Source organism: Periplaneta americana, chromosome 17 (genome assembly GCF_040183065.1).
Source record: "Periplaneta americana isolate PAMFEO1 chromosome 17, P.americana_PAMFEO1_priV1, whole genome shotgun sequence".
In the NCBI taxonomy this organism is placed as follows: domain Eukaryota; kingdom Metazoa; phylum Arthropoda; class Insecta; order Blattodea; family Blattidae; genus Periplaneta; species Periplaneta americana.
In genome coordinates this window covers 39142014-39160913 of record NC_091133.1, presented here as the reverse complement: position 1 = coordinate 39160913, position 18900 = coordinate 39142014, and the positions used below count along the sequence as shown (strand labels likewise).

Here is an 18900-nt window from a genome sequence, read left to right as displayed (position 1 = left end):
AATGTCGAACGTGAAGTAAGGCCACAAAGAGGAAAACACTGAAGGCGAGAGATTCTATCCGGTGCTCTGGATTGAACTTCGGCGTAGCTCAGTGATCAGAGCACTTAGTATGTAGAACCAAGGACCCGGGTTCAATCCCCGGCGCCGGAGCGAATTTTTCTCTTCTAATAATCATTGTTACCATAACAGATATACAGTGTAGGACCAAAAATTAATCTTTATTTAGATTGAGTAATTTAGCCTCTTACCTACACTTTTAAAATATAAATACATAACTACATACACAATATGTCGTTATGTGGGAAGGAACCAGTAGGAAGAGAAATACCAATGAACGGTGGAAGAATAGAACAAGTCAGTCATTTACCCTACTTTGGCAATGATATTAATCAAATTATGATAATGATATCAATAATAAAATATACAAACACAAAATGATGTGTGACGCAATATATAGAACCGTTAGAAACAAAACAAGGAAAGAAACAAAGTTAAAGCTCTATAAGAGGTGATGGCTGCTCCCATTATCTTTCATATGATAGTGAGACACGGGCCATGACAACGAAATATGACAGTCTAGTTCGAGCATCGGAGATTAAGTCCTTGAGAGACTAAACAGATGTACTAGATTAGGTAGAATTAGAAATTAAGACATAGGATATAAACTGGATAGGTACTATATGTAGGTCCTAATAAGAAATGAGAAGATTATATCATAAAGAAGAAGGTGACAGAACATCTATGACGATCTCCTACTATCAGATTACCAAAACAAATGCCTGTTTATAGTAATATGAGCTGCTGCCAGGAAGTAAAAAAAAGGAAGCTTTTAATAGAAAGAGGAGCATCTTCTGCGGACCTCTGGAAAAAGAACTAAGGAAGAGACTAATGAAATGCTTTGTATGGAGTGTGGCATTGTATGGGGTAGGAACATGGACATTACGATGAAGTGAAGAGAAGCGAATAGAAGCATTTGAAATGTGGATATGGAGAAGAATGGAACGTGTGAATTGGACAGACAGAATGAGAAATAAAGCTGTGTTCGAAAGAGTGGGTGAAGAAAGAATGATGCTGAAACTGATCAGGAAAAAGAAACGAAATTGGTTGGGTCACTGGCTGAGAAGAAACTGTCTACTGAAGGAATGGTGAACGGGAGAAGAGCTCGTGTTGGAAGAAGGTATCAGATGATAGATGACATTAAGATATATGGATCATATGAGGAAACACAGAGGAAGGCAGAAAATAGGAAAGATTGGAGAAATCTGGGTTTGCGATTTGGGCAAAACACTAAGGCCCGATTGTATAAACCATTTAATCTTAGATCAGAGGTTAAATTGATCCTTGTTTCAGCTGAACTTGGAATTTTGTGTTGTATAAAGTCTAATCTGAGATTAATTTGTCTCAAACTAAAGTCAACTTTGACTGAAGAAATTTCTCCGATTAAGTTAGATGATCCAAGTTCAGTTATTTCTTTTCTGTTTGAAATATACGAGTGACAGATTGTGCAAATAAAATATCCATTATTATTAATATTAATAGATATGTTACGTACATTTATATATATTTCTTTCAATTTCTTGCCTTAATACACAAACATTCTTATATTTTATAAGGCTCTATCGTGTTCAGCAGTATCAAATAACATAACCTATAATTATATCATCTTTATAACAACCATTAATTATTAATGGATATGATAGGTACATTCATAAATTTTCAACTAACTGTATTACTAAACGAAAATTGTCGTTTTATAAAGCTTTATTATGTTTAGCAGTATCAAACACCATAACATGATAACAACTTGGAGAACAGTCAACCTCCTTCTTATTGTCCTCCATTATTTACATTGAAAAAAGAACAGTGTCTCCAACAGAGTGTAATACGGAAAGTCGCCAAAAAGTAGTTGTAAAGTCGCTAGATTTCTCATTATCAACAAAGAAAGATTAAATTTGGTCACTATGGGGTGCTGAAAAGGTCATCAAAGCCCTATTTAAGCAATATAAAAGTTAAAAGAAATTGTTGTTGAAAAAGAGTTAAAATCGCTAGATTGGCAACACTGAACAAACCTGTATAACATGGTCCGCGCATCACGTATTTCACCTGTTTATGCGATGTTGCCAAATCCTTTTCACGTGAACTTAGATTGCATTTGAACCAAGGTAATTTGACCGCAGAAAAGTTTTATACAATAGAAGAAGTGTCTGAACTCGGTTTACTTTTCGATCTTCGATCAAAATTGATCTTTAGTCAGGGAGTTTTATACAATTGGGCCTAAATGAATGAATGAATCCGAAAGGGAGAAGATCATTAGGGAGACTAAGAAAAATATGGATTAACAACAAATTAAAACCGAACAGGTCAACGACCTAATCCACAGAGTGGAGATGATGATGATGATGATTATGATGATGATGATTGTGGTGATGTTGGTGAAGAACAAGAAGAAGAAGTAGTAGTAGTAGTGGTGGTAGTAGTTCCTATTTATAGTCGTAATTCTAAATCCAAACTGAATAACAAAATGACGGAAAAACCACAAAGATACCTAAATATCAGAAAAATGATTGGAAAAATTGTGAAGAGAGAGTATAGAGAAAATGGAGAAATGCATTCATTAGTTGGAAAATAATCGAAAAACTGAATTGAATAAGCATTCATGATGTAGCCTATATATGTATAATAATACACAAATGGAACATACTAAATATTGCACGCCAACGAGTAAACATAATTCAAAATAAACAACGAAAATGTGATGATATTCTGGATTAGAATTTACAGAATAGTCAATACGTTTAAATAAAGAGATAGGAATGGTAAAAGAGATTTCTGAGTCAGTCATCAACAGTCTTGTTTCGCGCCGTAGCGTCGTGGTCTAATCTAAGATATCAGGCCTCTACTTGTGTGCATGCTAATTCAGGTCTTAATGGAGAACAAAATATCCCATGCAATTTCGGCCAATGTATGGGATCTGTGCACACTCAGAACCATTATGAATTTGGAAAGTTACGGTTAAAAACGATCACCCGGTTCTGTAAATCAGCTATAACTGCTAATAACACGATACCCCTGTATTGGTTGTATGATCGTTCTCCTCTTGGTTGACTGGCCTAACTCTACGGGCTGTCACGCCCAGGTGTTTTCCGTCTTTATCGACAGTTTCAGTCTGAAAAGTGTCGTTGTACTCATATTATCAGATATGGTAATGAAACAGTATGTCACTCAGAAAGCTGATAAAATAATCGCACTTGTTCAATTTTTACTCTTCCATTGATCCCTAAGCCATCTGGTAGCCTTCACATGTGGTATGCATCGTATGAAGATATAGCTTCGGAATGATAATAGAAAAGAGTATAACCTACACCAGATAAACATCAGCTTAGTAGCACTTACAAAGAGAAAATTAATGGGAAATGGAGCAAAGGCCGGAAGGTTGCAAACTTACATAATGGAAGAGGCGATTTGCCAAAGCAAGCGTTCATGAAGAACCGCCAAGTTGTTCTGGACAGGAAATACGTCATGGAGGACAGGGTGAAAGAAGATACGGATAAGTAAATTCTTTTCACAAAAGGTAGCGTATTTTCTCCGTCTTTATCCTCTGTAACATGACTGTGCATAAACAAACATGCCTAGCTTACCACTAAAGCCGCGGATTCTACATGACAGTATATCGATGACACGGTGGATATAGTACTGGTAACAGAAAAACCCAATAGTCATTAAATGACATATGTATCAGTTCATATTCTTCTACAAGTAATAGCTTGAGTCTCTTTTTTTTTTTGTTTCCCCTACCTTCAATGATTTTTTCCTCCTTCCTACTTGTTATCTATCTATCTATCTATCTATCTATCTATCTATCTATCTATCTATCTATCTATCTATCTATCTATCTATCTATCTATCTATCTATCTGTCTATCTATCTTCTATCTATCTATCTATCTATCTATCTATCTATCTATCTATCTATCTAGGTCGCCCTCGGTAGCGTTGGTATAGCGCTGGCCTTCTATGCTCGAGGTTGCGGGTTCGATCCCGGCGGAGATCGATGGCATTTAAGTATGCTTAAATGCGTTAGGCTCATGTCAGTAGATTTACTGGCATGTAAAAGAACTCCTGCGGGACAAAAATTCCGGCACACCGGCGATGCTAATATAACCTCTGGAGTTGCGAGCGTCGTTAAATAAACCATAAAATTTTATCTGTCTGTCTGTCTGTCCGTCTGTCTGTCTACCTATCTCTCTCTATCCATATCCATCCATCCACCTATCTGTCCGTCCATAATACAGCAATTGATCTATCTACCCATAGATCCGCCCTTTTCCCTTATTTATTTATTTATTTATTTATTTATTTATTTATTTATTTATTCCCATATTTATTTGCTTATTTATTTATTTATTTATTTATTTATTTATTTATTTATTTTGTTAGAATTGCATTATAATTGTATTCTGTTCTTCTGAATACTACTGCATTTTCCAATGTGCATGCTTTCTAAATACTGGATAATCCTTGTAAATTTCATATGAGTACGACCAATTAAGTCGGCCCTTAACTCTCAGGTTAATGATGTATAACATAGTACAGTAAACTGTTTTCCAACGACTAGAACAGTTTTTATTTCACAGTGGCCAAAGAGAAATTTCTAAGAAATATAGAGTCCACAATGCAGTGGAAATAGAGTGGATGTTTTTACATAAATGTAGTCCTGAGACACACACAATGCGACTGAGCTTCCAGCCCTATCGACGAAGTATTGAACTAAACGTCTTACATCTTCCTTGACAATCACAGAACGCATGTAACATCAGATTTGCCAACCTAGGAAAGATGAAATGCGGAAGATCTGAATCTGGTAGAGGATTATTTTTAGGTACCAATGTCGTTGGGAAGTAAACATGACATTAAAATGTCCCGGGGGGGGGAAATATTGCCGTATTGTTGCTAGACCTACAGATTAATGACAAAACCAAATAAATTTTAGCCTAAGAAATATTTAACTTAAAATTTCTGTACATGACGGAATTGAAATATCTGTCATTTAATTTCAATAACCATATTAATAATATTATTATCAAAGAAAAATTTTACATTTCACAATTTTTATGATGTCTGTGTGAAGCCTTCGATCTAAGTTTTTTTACTTCTCTTTCTTACCTCACGGGATACAACGATCAGTATTTTATTAAAAAATGAGCAATATAATATCATTTACACATTAATTTAGAAAGAAACGCTCAACGTAACACTAGTAACGGTCAATTTGCCATAAAATACAGACATTCTTATATGAGAACACAGAAAAACGCTTGAAAATACGCAATAAGTTGCAGCGAGTCTGAAACCAAAATTTAATTTGTAATGCAGATGATAAAAATTGATTGTGGCTACCTTATTATTACATGCGCATGGAAAACATGACAAATCCTCGAAAATTGCATTATATATGTAACCGATGAAATACAGCATACTCATAACAGATGCTTTTTAATAAGAGAAGATAATCAAATGCGCCGATTGGTTTTAAGTAAGCACTAACACATTATATACAGAGTGATTCACGAGAATTTACCATCCTTTATGGAGCTTCTTTCCGAAGACATTCTGAACAAAAAATTTCATATAAACATGGATCCTATTCTCAGTATTTACAAAGTTACGTTTCGTTATTGGAACGCATTGCTATGAACGCGTCATCTTGGTCAGCGTGCAGTCAGCAGCCAGCGCGAGCGCCACGGAAATCAAAGATAGCCGTATGCAGTTACGTAGAGCGACGAGTGCCGTTCACAAGCGTGCGGCCAAGTGTACTAAAGTGGACGGCGACATTTTTAAAATGTGTTGTAAACTCTTCAAGACTGTAAATTAGGATGCAAAATGGAACTGCAAAGAATTAAGTCGGTGAAAGTGTGTGATTTGTAATAATTGTTGTGATAATTGAGTAAGAATAATGTAATTTTCTAGTCAAAAATAGAAAAAAAAAATGTCTGCACGAAGCAATTAAGGATTTCACACACAATTTTAGCTTCATAATACTTGCTAATTAAAGAAATGATACTTCTGAATAGTTTATTCTCTATTTGTATTATTCTTTTATCTTGAAACTAAAGAAAAAAATGTATTTTACAAACAACTTTAAATTAAATAATTTCGAGGGAAAAATTGTTCCGGGGCCGGGTATCGAACCCGGGACCTTTGGTTAAACGTACCAACGCTCTCCCACTGAGCTACCCGGGAACTCTACCCGACACCGATCCAATTTTTCCCTCTATATCCACAGACCTCAAAGTGGGCTAACAACCGTCAAGCAACCAACATTTGAGTGCACACTTACTCTGTAAAGTCACACAGAGTTAGTGTGCACTAAAATGTTGGTTGCTTGACGGTTGTCAGCCCCTTTGAGGTCAGTGGATATAGAGGGAAAAATTGGATCAGTGTCGGGTAGAGTTCCCGGGTAGCTCAGTGGGAGAGCGTTGGTACGTTTAACCAAAGGTCCCGGGTTCGATACCCGGCCCCGGAACAATTTTTCCCTCGAAATTATTCAAATTAACTTTACAGGGAGTTATTCCTGAAAGCTTAATTTGCAACTTTAAATTAGTGTAACTCTGAAAATATAGAGAATAGGAACTATGTTTATAAGACATTTTTTGCTCAAAATGTCTTCAGAAATAAACTCCGTATAGGACGGTAAATCATCGTGAATCAGCCTATAGATGGAATTTGTACCTATACTTTGTATTTGGTCCTAAAGTTTCAGAGTTGATTTAAACTCAGTTTTTGCTTCTCTTGTAATTTTTTTTTGTTTTTTTTTGCGGTTAGCAGGTTTACACTCTAAGCCGACGATATATATATATATATATATATATATATATATATATATATATAATATATGTGTGTGAAATATTTAAAGTTTTTAAGTTAGAGTTTTCATTTCCAAGCTTACACTTAAACTGAGTACCCGGAAATCAATATAATGCTACCGAAACCGTCTTGCATTCCGAATTTGCATCATTAAACATGAAGATATTCCTGACGGTAAGTGTATTACTGCTTACATATGCAAATTATATTTTGTTTAGTTGTTATTTCACCGTCTCTCTATGTTACGATTCGAATGGCTGCTCTCTTCGTCTTCTTCCTACACGTCTTCTGAATTTCTGGAACAACAGAGAGATCCAAGTAGCGACCTTCTCTGCTTTCTGATCTCTTCTACTTCTAATCACTTTGATCACTCGGCTGCTTGATTATGACGGCTCGAATGTAGAGTGCGACGATACAAGGTAGAACTACTTCCTCAATATTTTTCTATATGCACAATCTATATAAACACACTGTGTATTACTCATTATCTTAATGCACAACTTCTGCCACAACCCCTCCACTCTCTTCTCTTTTATCACTATCCGATACCCACCATTGGAGTGCAAAGAAGAGGATGAAATGTGTTCCTGAGCTGTTTATTAAAAAAACAACTTTTCACTGATGTTTACGCTCACTGGTTCTTTCACTGCCGTTCTCTTGAATACTTTCTCTCCCGAGATTCCTCTTTCCCTTTCTCCTTTTGTCACACGCATAAAGTCCTCCTTAACACTAAGATTTCTTAGAAACATTGATTGCCTTTCTTGTGCTTAAAGTGTTGTTGTGCGAGAGATCAAATAATAAAAACAGCAGCAGCATCTGCAAGAGCAGCAACTGATCCAAAGTGTGTTTGCACGTCACGCTTCGAAAGCAGGGCCGACCAGAGGAGAGAGGGTGTCCATTTTAACATCACCTCATAATTATATGAAAAGTGTTAAAATGTAGCATGTTGTTATATAATAGTATTGTACGACTGACAATATGGGTGATATGTTATTCTATTATTATTATTATAATTATTATTATTATTATTATTATTATTATTATTATTATTATTATTATTATTATTTTGACATAAGAATATATAACAGTATCGCCAGTAATGTATGAAATATAATATTAAGTCATTTATTTATTTTTGAGAATAAAACTAATATAACTTATTTAGTTATATAATAAAAAAAAATATAATATTGTTATGGGAATTAAAATTACGCATTGTATTAGGTCACTGTTTATTTTAAGCCTCAAACAATATTACAAATTATTACATGTAGTACGTTTAAGAATACAAATAACAGCAAACTTACTGTAAATCATTTAAATTGTATAATTTAAATAACTGTCATTTTTTAATTCGGATATTGAATATAATATATTTTACATGTAGTGAAAATATTTTAAGTTCAATCATAAGATTTATCTATTTGCAAATGTTTATTTGCTACAATATGTATAAAATATTATTGCTATTATATTACCATTTCATTATAATTAACAAATTCAAATTAAACCTTTCATATTACTGATATTCCTACTTGGCAATATTTTAATGCGTATCATTTAACCATTCACATATGTTTGTAACATGAGTTATATGTATATATATTCACAATTGTCCTTTCAAAGTTACGTGTCTGAAATCACTTTACAATCATTAATCATCTCTCATTGTTTTATAATACTTTGTCTTTTAAATCTATTGCTATTACCATTTCACTTATAATTAACAAATTCAATTTAAACCTTTCATATCACTGATATTCGTACTTGACAATAATTTAATGCGTGTCATTTAACCATTCACATATGTTTGTAACATGAGTTATATGTATATACAATCACAATTGTCCTTCCAAATTTACATGTTTGAATTCATTTTTATAAAACCTTTTACTTAATTACATAATACATAAAACTTATGAAATTTATCTGTCATGTATATTACAATGTATATTCGTTAATTTGTTCAAGTTCTAGATTACGTGTTTTAACATATCTGATGATGCCGAAAAGGCGAAAACGTTAATATTTTATACATATTGTAGCAAATAAACATTTGCAAATAGATAAATCTTATGATTGAACTCAAAATATTTTCACTATATTATATTAGATTTATCTGAATACAAAATGAATTGCAAAATATTTTACATGGTTATATCCCGAAGTACAGGTAACTGATACATGAATTGTTAATTATATTAATCTTTTTGTTTTTGTCACGGAGAGCTGGACTATTATATTAAAGATGACTTGAGAAACGTTCTGTTAATTTATAAAAGAAATAAAATAAAGCTTATAGTAAAAAATATATCCCCCAAAAATACAATACAAAAACTGTCCCTCAATCGATAGGCCGCGTTGTTCCTCACCACGTTTATTTTATAAGTATACCGCCGTTATAATGTAAATCTTGTTAGGGTTTAATATTTTTGCTCCTTCCAATGAAACGTAAGAGATTTATTGCGTGAAACTTTTTCATAATTCCAAGAACTTTTAAAATATTAAAATATTCTCATTACAGTCCATTAATCATGGACTTAGAAAGAAACACTTTCCCTTTCATGTCATTCATGAGATAGCAGATAGCTTTCTTTAGAAAAAATAACAAGAATATCGGAATTTTATTGAAGTAAACCATTGACAAGTTTAAAAAATAGAAATACAAATTCAATCCACTTATTTTTAAGAGAAGACAATTTCATTTCTTGTAATAAACCTGTAGGTTTAAGGCTTTCTCATTGTTTAACGTAGTACGAAATTTTTGTGTTTTCTAATCTTGTTGTAAATCTAGAAATATATAACGATATGGAGTATCTGTTTTATCTCTACGGAAGGCAAGGTAATAGGAACTCATCATTGGATCGTTACCAAGACTAATATTTTTCATGACTAATCTAACAGCTCTTGGTGATAGATCTAACAAGACAGACTCCACTTTCTCTACTTTTTCTTAGGACTTGACTTGAGTTGATCGAAACGTTGAAATTGTTTCTAAATCTGTGATAAAGTTTTGAGAAATATAAATAATTTCGAACCACTTTTGACGTATTCTGTAGCAGATTGCAATGTCTGTAAATAAATTGAGATTAATGTGACCACATTAGACATCGTTAGAACCTATACTATAAAGTATTTAATATGCTTATAGATTGTTTTTGTATTATCACATAGCTAATTTTTATTCTTAACGCAGTTTCCATTGTTGGTAGCATTTAACAGTTGCCCAAAAACACTATAATATTACCGTAACTAATTATTGTAAATTTCTCTCATTTTCTATGTAAAACATAAATGATTTCAAACACGTAAATCCGGTGTGCTACTTTTTAAAGTGAAATTTGACTGAAGCCGTAGTTAAATAAAATAAATTAATAGTGTTATTGAATGAATCGATTACTCCGAACAATCTATGAGGTCATTATATTTATTTGTGTAAAGCGAAGTATGTAAAGTGTATAAAACAATTTAGGATTTATGTACAGAAGAATAATGCGAAAATATAAATTATTTCGTTACTTTTCATAAACTGTTGTTTTAACCTATTATGAATACGTATACTTTTTTATGCGCATGCATTAAAGTTTAATTAATACTAATGTAAACTCATACAAAATTCATTTAATAGTAATTCCGTGTTAATGATTCTAAATTGAAAATAATTATATTACATTTATAAAATCCTTCGCTCCGTTTGTCGGTACCAAAATTGGTTTAATTTTTAGTACGTGAAGATGTTTGTCACATGGTTCAGTTTTTATGTTCTCGTCACATAACTACATTTCATATTCCCTCTGGCCGGTCCTGAATAAACCGCTTAGCTATCGGATAAATTCAGTTGATGTGTTGTCCGGCTACTTACGTGCGGAGTGCGATGCTTGTTGTGTGAGATAAAATGCAGGTTGTGTTTCGTCAAGTCAGCAGGCGAGTTAATTGTTTCAGTGTCTGTTTTGGCATGATGGAAGCTGAGCCCAGTTTGGCGATGTTCCATGTTAGAAAGTAGCCGTACAGTTATGTAGTGATTTGGTTTTGATGTGTAGAAATGATGAGCTTTAATCGGTTATATTACACAGTAGCTTGCTATGTACGACATTTTAGCAGGAAAATTTGTCGTTTTTGAAGAATCTTTGAACACTTGAATGTCCTGAACACTGCTCCTCGTAATTAGGATCAGTAATTCAACGTAACGAAATAAAATTAAGCATTTCAGTATAATTACATTAATATTAATATTTTGTATTAGTAAAGGGCTTGAATTAGGCGTTGATCTGTATCAAAATGAACATTGTCGTTTAATACAGACATACCGTGGAAGAAATACATATAGTTTACCATAACTCTTTGATCATGTAAGATTAGTGCCGTTCCTGATCGCAATCAAAGATTTTAAGTATGTTTCAAATGTATTATCGGAAACCAACATTTTGTTTGTGGTCTATGTCTGAAAGTGAAAACTTTGTAACTTAGAGAAATGCAGAAACACTTCTCGATTTCGACATTTGGATGCACTATTCTCTGCTCAATAGAAGTAATTTAAAATTACATAACCCTAAACATGATCTATGTACTAATTTGTCTAAAGTGTACAGCAAGGAGCTAGACGTTATTAACTGATAGGAACTGGAAATTCTATAAGATAATTTATATAAATATTCGTTAAAACAGCTATATAGCAAAGAAACTAGAATACAAGGGATTTATTGATGTTTTCTGAACTCAGATGACATGAATTCATGCTATGTTTTACATTGGACTAGATATCGACATGTGAACTAGAACTGAAAATAACACGTCTTGAATTTAGTCTTGACGGCTGAATTTGTTCAGATCTATTCAGAAATGTGTAAATAATAATAATAATAATAATAATAATAACAATAATAATAATAATAATGATGATGATAATAATAATGATAATAATAATAATATTTATTCAGAACTACATTCAATTTTAATAAGTTCGATGAAGTTCTGTAAACACTGGAACATAGACCATTCTAGCAAGATTATTAGGGATGTAGTAGACTGCCTACAAATAAAATATGATGTAGACCTACATACTGCGGATGTAGTAGAAATTTTTACTTTCAGAAATAGGAAGTTGCATTTAAAATGTTAAAGGACGTGTAACCATTCTTTTTCATACACCTAATTTATTATAAAATAATGTAGATCTACTGTTTTATTACCGAAACATAATTTTTATTGACACGAATGACAAAGTAACGTTTTTGTTCTTTGTCATGAAACTAAGGAGCATTTTCACTGCGTACACATACTCATATGTATGTGTATCTAATGCCTACCCACTTCACTTGCGTGATTCGGGTTCCGCATATTGTGGATAGATGGCAGAACTGTGGCCCATTTTCGAGTTGCTGCGCATACATATTATACTGTATCAACTGATTCAGTGCTGTTAGCTGCTATGCATTTTTGTATATACCGTAAAATTATATCAGAATTATCTATAAAATACTCGAAACGAATGAAGGATACATCTTGTCTTAATACTTTACAATTTATTGGATAAACAGTGCTAGTTGATTATAGTTTAAGGGAAAATAGTAGTTAACACATAATATTTTATACCAAATACATAATATAAAACTGTAGAAACATATCAGAAGCAAATGAGGGTTTGTAACCCCACTTCACCCTCGTTAAAGAACAACGAAGTTCGTCGCAAGTCCACGCCAGTCAACCCCCTAGATTAACACCCCGGCCACGCAAATGAAGTAGTGCCGCCGCCATGATATCGCGTGACAAACGTTTCCTCGCATCAATAAGGGCGTATTCACTGCTGCATTCCCTATGCCAATATGCCGTTGTGATATTACCTACTAATGAAAACTTCTATACTTCCGAATGACTTAAAGGAAAACAGGCGTCTAAACTATACTTGAGTTTGCATTCAGTCTAAGAGACGCCTTGAAGTGGCGTTGTTGTTTTCTAACACATTCAATGTAGATTTACTAGCTTCTATTTTCCGGTGACAGATGGATGTGCAAGCGTCTTGTAAGACTGCGCGATAAGATCAACAAACGAAGGCAACACGTGGAGATCATCAAGACAATTCCAAAGCCCACTGTTATCTCTCCTAGTGTCCATATACATTTTACTTTCTCTGTGAATTCAACAGCGCTCTTGACTTATCTGTCCCTCAATCTTCTGCAGATTCTGTCGGCAAGTTACTGTTTTTTTTTTTAGAATGTGAATGGAAAACTGAATCATGGAATTCTCTGGAACATGGAATGCTTATTCAGATAGTTAGACAGCACCAGATGAAATATTTTTGCTCATTGTGTGAAGTTAGTGATCAATGTTTCATTTTGAGGAAAACAGTTCTTTTCACAAGTGCTTGTATTGTTTTATTACAAAGTTTCATAACGGCTGACGCCTCATATTGAATTTATGAACAAGAAACTTAATTACACACACAAAATGTTGTTAAACAAGTGTCATACATAAAGTTTCGTCAGTACCAACTCTCACGTAATGTTATGAATAATGTATGTAAGGCTTTTGAGATAGCGGTCCTACTAACGAAGTGAAAGCTCGGAGTGTTACTATTATTGGTACAAGTGAACGAATAATATTATTTTTTAATGTGAAGGTTCTAATAATTAACTTCAAATATTTTATTATTTATTTAAAAATACTTTCTCTATTTGTTAAACCATTTCAAGTTTGAAGTTCTTTTTTCCTAAATTTTCATTTTTGGGATAAAAACATTTATTCTTAAGTATTATGTGTCTTTCACGTGTTAAATTTTATGTAACCTTGTTAACATGTTGGACCTGCTATTGGCCATTATCAGAACTGGTTGTTGCTGGTCTTGGCGCGTTTTGTTTCCTGTGGGGGTGTGTTTGTGTAGTGTAATGTGGAGTCAAAAAGTGTGTGTGTGTTCTGAAATTGAGTTGTGTGTTGAGAATTTCATTTGGTTGTGTTTTTGTGTGTTTGTATATTTCGTATTGTTCTAGTGTGTTTAGTTTCTGGTCTTTTGGTTGGATGTGTAGAATTTCCATGTCTTTGTTGATGTATCTGTATGAAGGTGTTACATTTGAGTTTGTATATGCCTGTGTGGTTGTATATGTTTATGTTGTTTGTGTGTTGAGATGTTTTTGTAGAGTATTATTTGTTCTGTATGCGATGTTTTAATTTAATTTCTTGAATGAGGTTGCAATCTTGTGTGTGTTTTTGTTTTCGTAAGTTAGTGTGATGTATTTTTTGTGTTCTTGTGTTTGTGTTGTATTGTTATGTTTTTTGTGATTATGTTTTGTCTTTCGTATTGTCTATTATGTCTATTTATTTAGCATTATTTCAATCTATATTTGTATATGGTATCATAGGTTGGGGTGGAATTTATAAATCCAACCTTTATCCGTTAATTTTACTACAGAAAAAAGTATTAAAAATTTGTTTAAAAAAGAAGAAAGATTACCCACTTAAATTGTTGTTTAAGCACTTCATAGTTTTCAATATTAAACAAATGTATTATTTTATCTTATTCAAATATTTTCATAGAAATTTTAATAACTTTGAAAGGTATATACATAAATATAGAACTAAAAATATGAATTCTCTGCGTTTGTGTGAACCATAATGTCAAACCAATGCAACTTTTTATCATAGCATGAGTCAAGGTCCCAGATTATTAAACAAATTTTATTCCAATATTATTTTAACCAGGAATGCTCTCCAAATTAATAAATAATAAAAAAATTTGTATTGGATTTATAGTTTGGGTTTAAACATATTAAACACTATTTAATCTGTATTCACTCTCAGTTTTAATTTTATTTTTATCTGTATTGGAATCCCCTCCTGAGCACGAGTCTTACTCATTCATGAGTGGGCTAGTTTATCTTTCATTGTATTTATTAACTTGTATTCATTTCAAACTTACTAGCAATAAAATAAATAGATAAATGTTAGGGTTGTATCCTTTTTTGTTCTGTTTATTTGATTGTGTTTAGCCAATAGCAGGCCGAAACATGTTAACAACGTAATATAAAATTTAATACGTGAAAACATACTACGTTTTCCGAAGTGATATAGTGTTAAAAGTTGTGTAATCAAGACGTATATTTATTCTTAAGTTTGATTTATGATTTTCCTAGCTTTTGTACTTCTCATATCCGACATTGCTGTAAATTATATGTTCAATACTTGAACAACGTATATATATAATTTGTTGCATATGTACTAAATAATTACATGGAAATTTTTTCACATTTTCACTTCATTGCATTGCTTTAATTATAGTGCTTAAATTGAAATGCATTTCCTATTACATTAATTGTACTTTACAATGTTAACAAAAACAGAATTTTTGAAATTACGAAAGTAATCTCTCTTTTGCTATTTTCATTTAGTTACATAAGCGTTTCACTCAGTCGATTGACATAAATATTTTGAGTATTCTTTCATTTTTAATGTTTTCTTTTCACTTTTAAATAGATCTTCCGTAAGCAAGTGTAACCTTAGGGTTTCTTTAAGAGTTTTTTCTTCCATAAACTACTGTACATCTTTCAAACACTCCGTATATGATTTTGTTAATAATTTTTTATCTTTGAATAATTATGAATCACTGAAAGCAAAATTATAAAATTATGGTTTATTTGTCATTTATTTAATTATCTCGTGGTTGAAGCTCTTTGGTTTAATTTTGTGTGAGGTATTTGTACCTAATTTAGGACCTATGCGTTTCTTATATGAAATTTTTGTGTCACGTTTTCTGAAGCTACATAAAATGTCTCTATGTAGACCTAATAATATCTACTCTGGGTAAATATTTTCTGGTGCTTAATAAATATGTGTCCCAAGTTTTGCAACATTATATAAATATTTGACGTGAATAGAATTTAATGGTGCCCATATATATTAAAGGTTATAAATAAGTTTTTAACAGCTAATTCCCCTTAATGTACGTCATATAAAGTTGCTAGTCTCTCTGTTTGTTGCTATTTTATCCCCGATCAGAGGGAGGTCCAGCGTTCCTCGTTCCATTAAGTTCCCGAGTTCAGTGACGTGGACATGAGTAGCTGTTGGCACTTTCCAGGAGAACTTGTACTTATCCTTATTTTGCACTGCATGTGGTAAATGTAATTTTGATCAGAAAGTTCTCTTTCATCCCCATTCTCTTGCACACGTGTCTCTGGCGATTCACTATGCCACGTGCGCAGAAAGGGGACTCCACGCACGTATCCCGGGGATGATGTCAGAGACAGAGCGGATATTTATTGTAGGTGCAGTGTCAGCAAAGCGCTGTAACTTAGCGCTTGTATCTGTGTGTGTCCCCGAGAATACGCCCACTCGGTAATACTTCTGTAGCAAGCACGTAAGGTACTCCGGCCCTACAATTCCCGCGCCAGACGTGGAGTTGGCACGGAAATTTGTATAGCAAAGGAGTAAACTTAACGATGCATGGAGAGAAGTCTTGAAGAAGGGCTCTGTTAAAGGCTTAAACAAATCTTACGCTATTATACCAGTGTCTATCCAAACTAGGATTGCTCAATGAGAAAAATACGTTTTAGTATAATTTGATAAAACCTTAGATCTTAATAAAGTGACAGAAAATGTTCATTTTGGAGTATAATAGTGAGATGAAGTTGTGTAAACAGACAACCTATTTGAGGGACTTATCTCCTCTATTTAATTATTGACAGAAAATTTTCACTGAAATAAACTCCAGCAAGACTGTGTTTAGACTACTATAGGTAGGATTTTGTACAATACTTTTTATTACAGAGGAAATTGTGAGTTATCAAGTGAGAACAAACTAAAATATTTATATTATTACAAAATTTATTTTGTATTTAAATTTTCTAATGTTTTAATTCCTTGCATATAACAATAGCCTATAATATATATTATTTTAATGTACCGAAGTACATATGATATTTCCATGCAGATATTCTGCGCCATCATACGATGAAAACCCGGGTTCAAATCCCGGCGCCGGAGTGAATTTTTCTCTGTTCCATTACTCTTTCATCGTATAATAGCCTATAAAATTTTTAATTAAAGTCAACCAAATTTGTGAAATATATTACGACGATTTATTACTATTATATTGCATTATTTATTAAGAGGATGAAATATTTAATTTATAATACAAATGTAAGAAATTATGTCAATTTTAGAAGTCCAGAATGTGAATTAAAGCTATTAACAATAGTTTATTAAATTTTCAAATTATTACCTCTTTTCATTCGTAACTTTTTGCGTATTTAAGGAACGAATTTCCACAAAATTTTATTGTGCTTCGGTTTGTGCCGAAATACATCTAAATAATTAATACGACGCCCACTATATCCTCAGAGCAATGTGAGAGATTGGAGAGACACTGCATTTGGTTCAATCATTTTAACGACCTTCTGAACAAAAAAATAATAAGTACTGTATTATTACGCTAAGTAAAATTTCTTAATTTTTAAATTATGAAATAGAAAATGGACAACAAATGTAAAATAATGCTAAAAAGCTTTTTATATAAGAGGATAAAAATTCTTTATTCGGTGAATGTTTCTAAATTCACAAGATATACTCATTTTATTTAATTAGCTTAGGGATTTCTAAAGTAATATTAGCTTTTGCCTAATTGTTTGACTGTTACTTGTGGATACGTGTAAATAATAAATACGTTCCCATGGACAGTCCTTTGATACATTACGATCGATTAATGGATTTAGAATTATGCCAAGTGTTGTTGGTTAGTTGACGGGAGAGGACGTGGAGGTGAGCGCATGTTGTGGTGTGTGTCTTGTACGCAGACCCCGAGAACACTGAGGGCGCGGACCTGCAGAGGAAGCTGGAACTCCTCAACAGCATCATGGACCAGGAGGCACGGGCAGAACAAGCGAGACGACAGCTCCAGTACTACGGTCACTGTGAGTATAATGGCGGTGAGGCAATCCATCTGTGAATGAGTTCAATTTTCGTGAATTCTTAAAAAATAAAATGAGTATTTTGTACAAACACAGCTAAAATATTGTACAACCACGAATATCATACTGCTGTTTTATAGATGTGCAGAATAAACACCAAAGGATACAATTATCTGAAAATATGTATTCTTAATGAATATATAAGACTTTTAAAATGATAATATATTTGACTTCTTTATTAATTAAATTACAGCAGGAATTAAAGAAATTAAACCCTTGGTAAGAGATATTCATTCTGTAAGTGTAATATTTAGGGCTAAGAATTATATGCCGTTACATCTCGCTTCATGCGCCTCTGACTTTAGGTACAAGTACGTAATTGCGTTGGGGTGGGGGATTTCAGTGTGTTTCGTTCAGCAGTGAACTTCAGTTGATCGGTTACATTACGACCGAATACTGCTATTCGTAACAGGCAACATTCAACGTCCTGTAAAGAAGAATAATAGCAAGATGCCGAGGACGAAATTTGTGACTTAATTTCAAATGAGAATATTTATAATAATAATATTACAGATTTTAAGATAAATAATGCTTGTGTAAAATATTTAAAAATGCCCCCATTGTTTCTGCATAAGTGGAACGAAGTTTCTCTAGATATAAGACTACGTTTTCTAGCAACAGGCAATCATTCTCCTTTGACAATTTGAAAATGTGGTATCTTATTCACTGCAACAGTATATGAAATGAAAAATTATGTAAAACAAAAACGTAATACACTATCATATTAACATAGTGAAATAATAAGGCTGATACTTGTCAATGTTATATTAGGTGTATTTTCTACAGACAGAAAATAAAATGGCTTTAAAATAGTACAACTTTTTTAACAAAGAAAATGATGTCTTTAAAATTTTCTTTAGCAGATAGTTGTGTTTCGAAGTCAAAGGAGTGGCTTTCAACCACCCAAATGCTGAGGACTAACTTACCGTGATGATAAGCATGAGTTCAAACAAACGAAAGACACTGCGTTAACTCACCCCAACTCTGAGACGTTCTCAAAGTCAGAGGCGCACGAAGCGCACTGGTAATATAACGGCATATATTTCTCAGGCCTAATAATATTGATGCGAGTAAGAAACATTGGT

General features: G+C 32.9%; 1 protein-coding gene across 1 annotated transcript in view; it reads left to right on the top strand.

Annotated features, from left to right (window-relative positions):
* Nucleotides 1-18900, top strand: part of LOC138692736 (uncharacterized) — a 420307-nt gene that overhangs the window by 315368 nt on the left and 86039 nt on the right. Inside the window, exon 7 of the mRNA XM_069815928.1 lies at nucleotides 17642-17758. Coding sequence (XP_069672029.1) covers nucleotides 17642-17758 — 117 coding nt within the window. The remainder of the gene's footprint in view (nucleotides 1-17641; nucleotides 17759-18900) is intronic.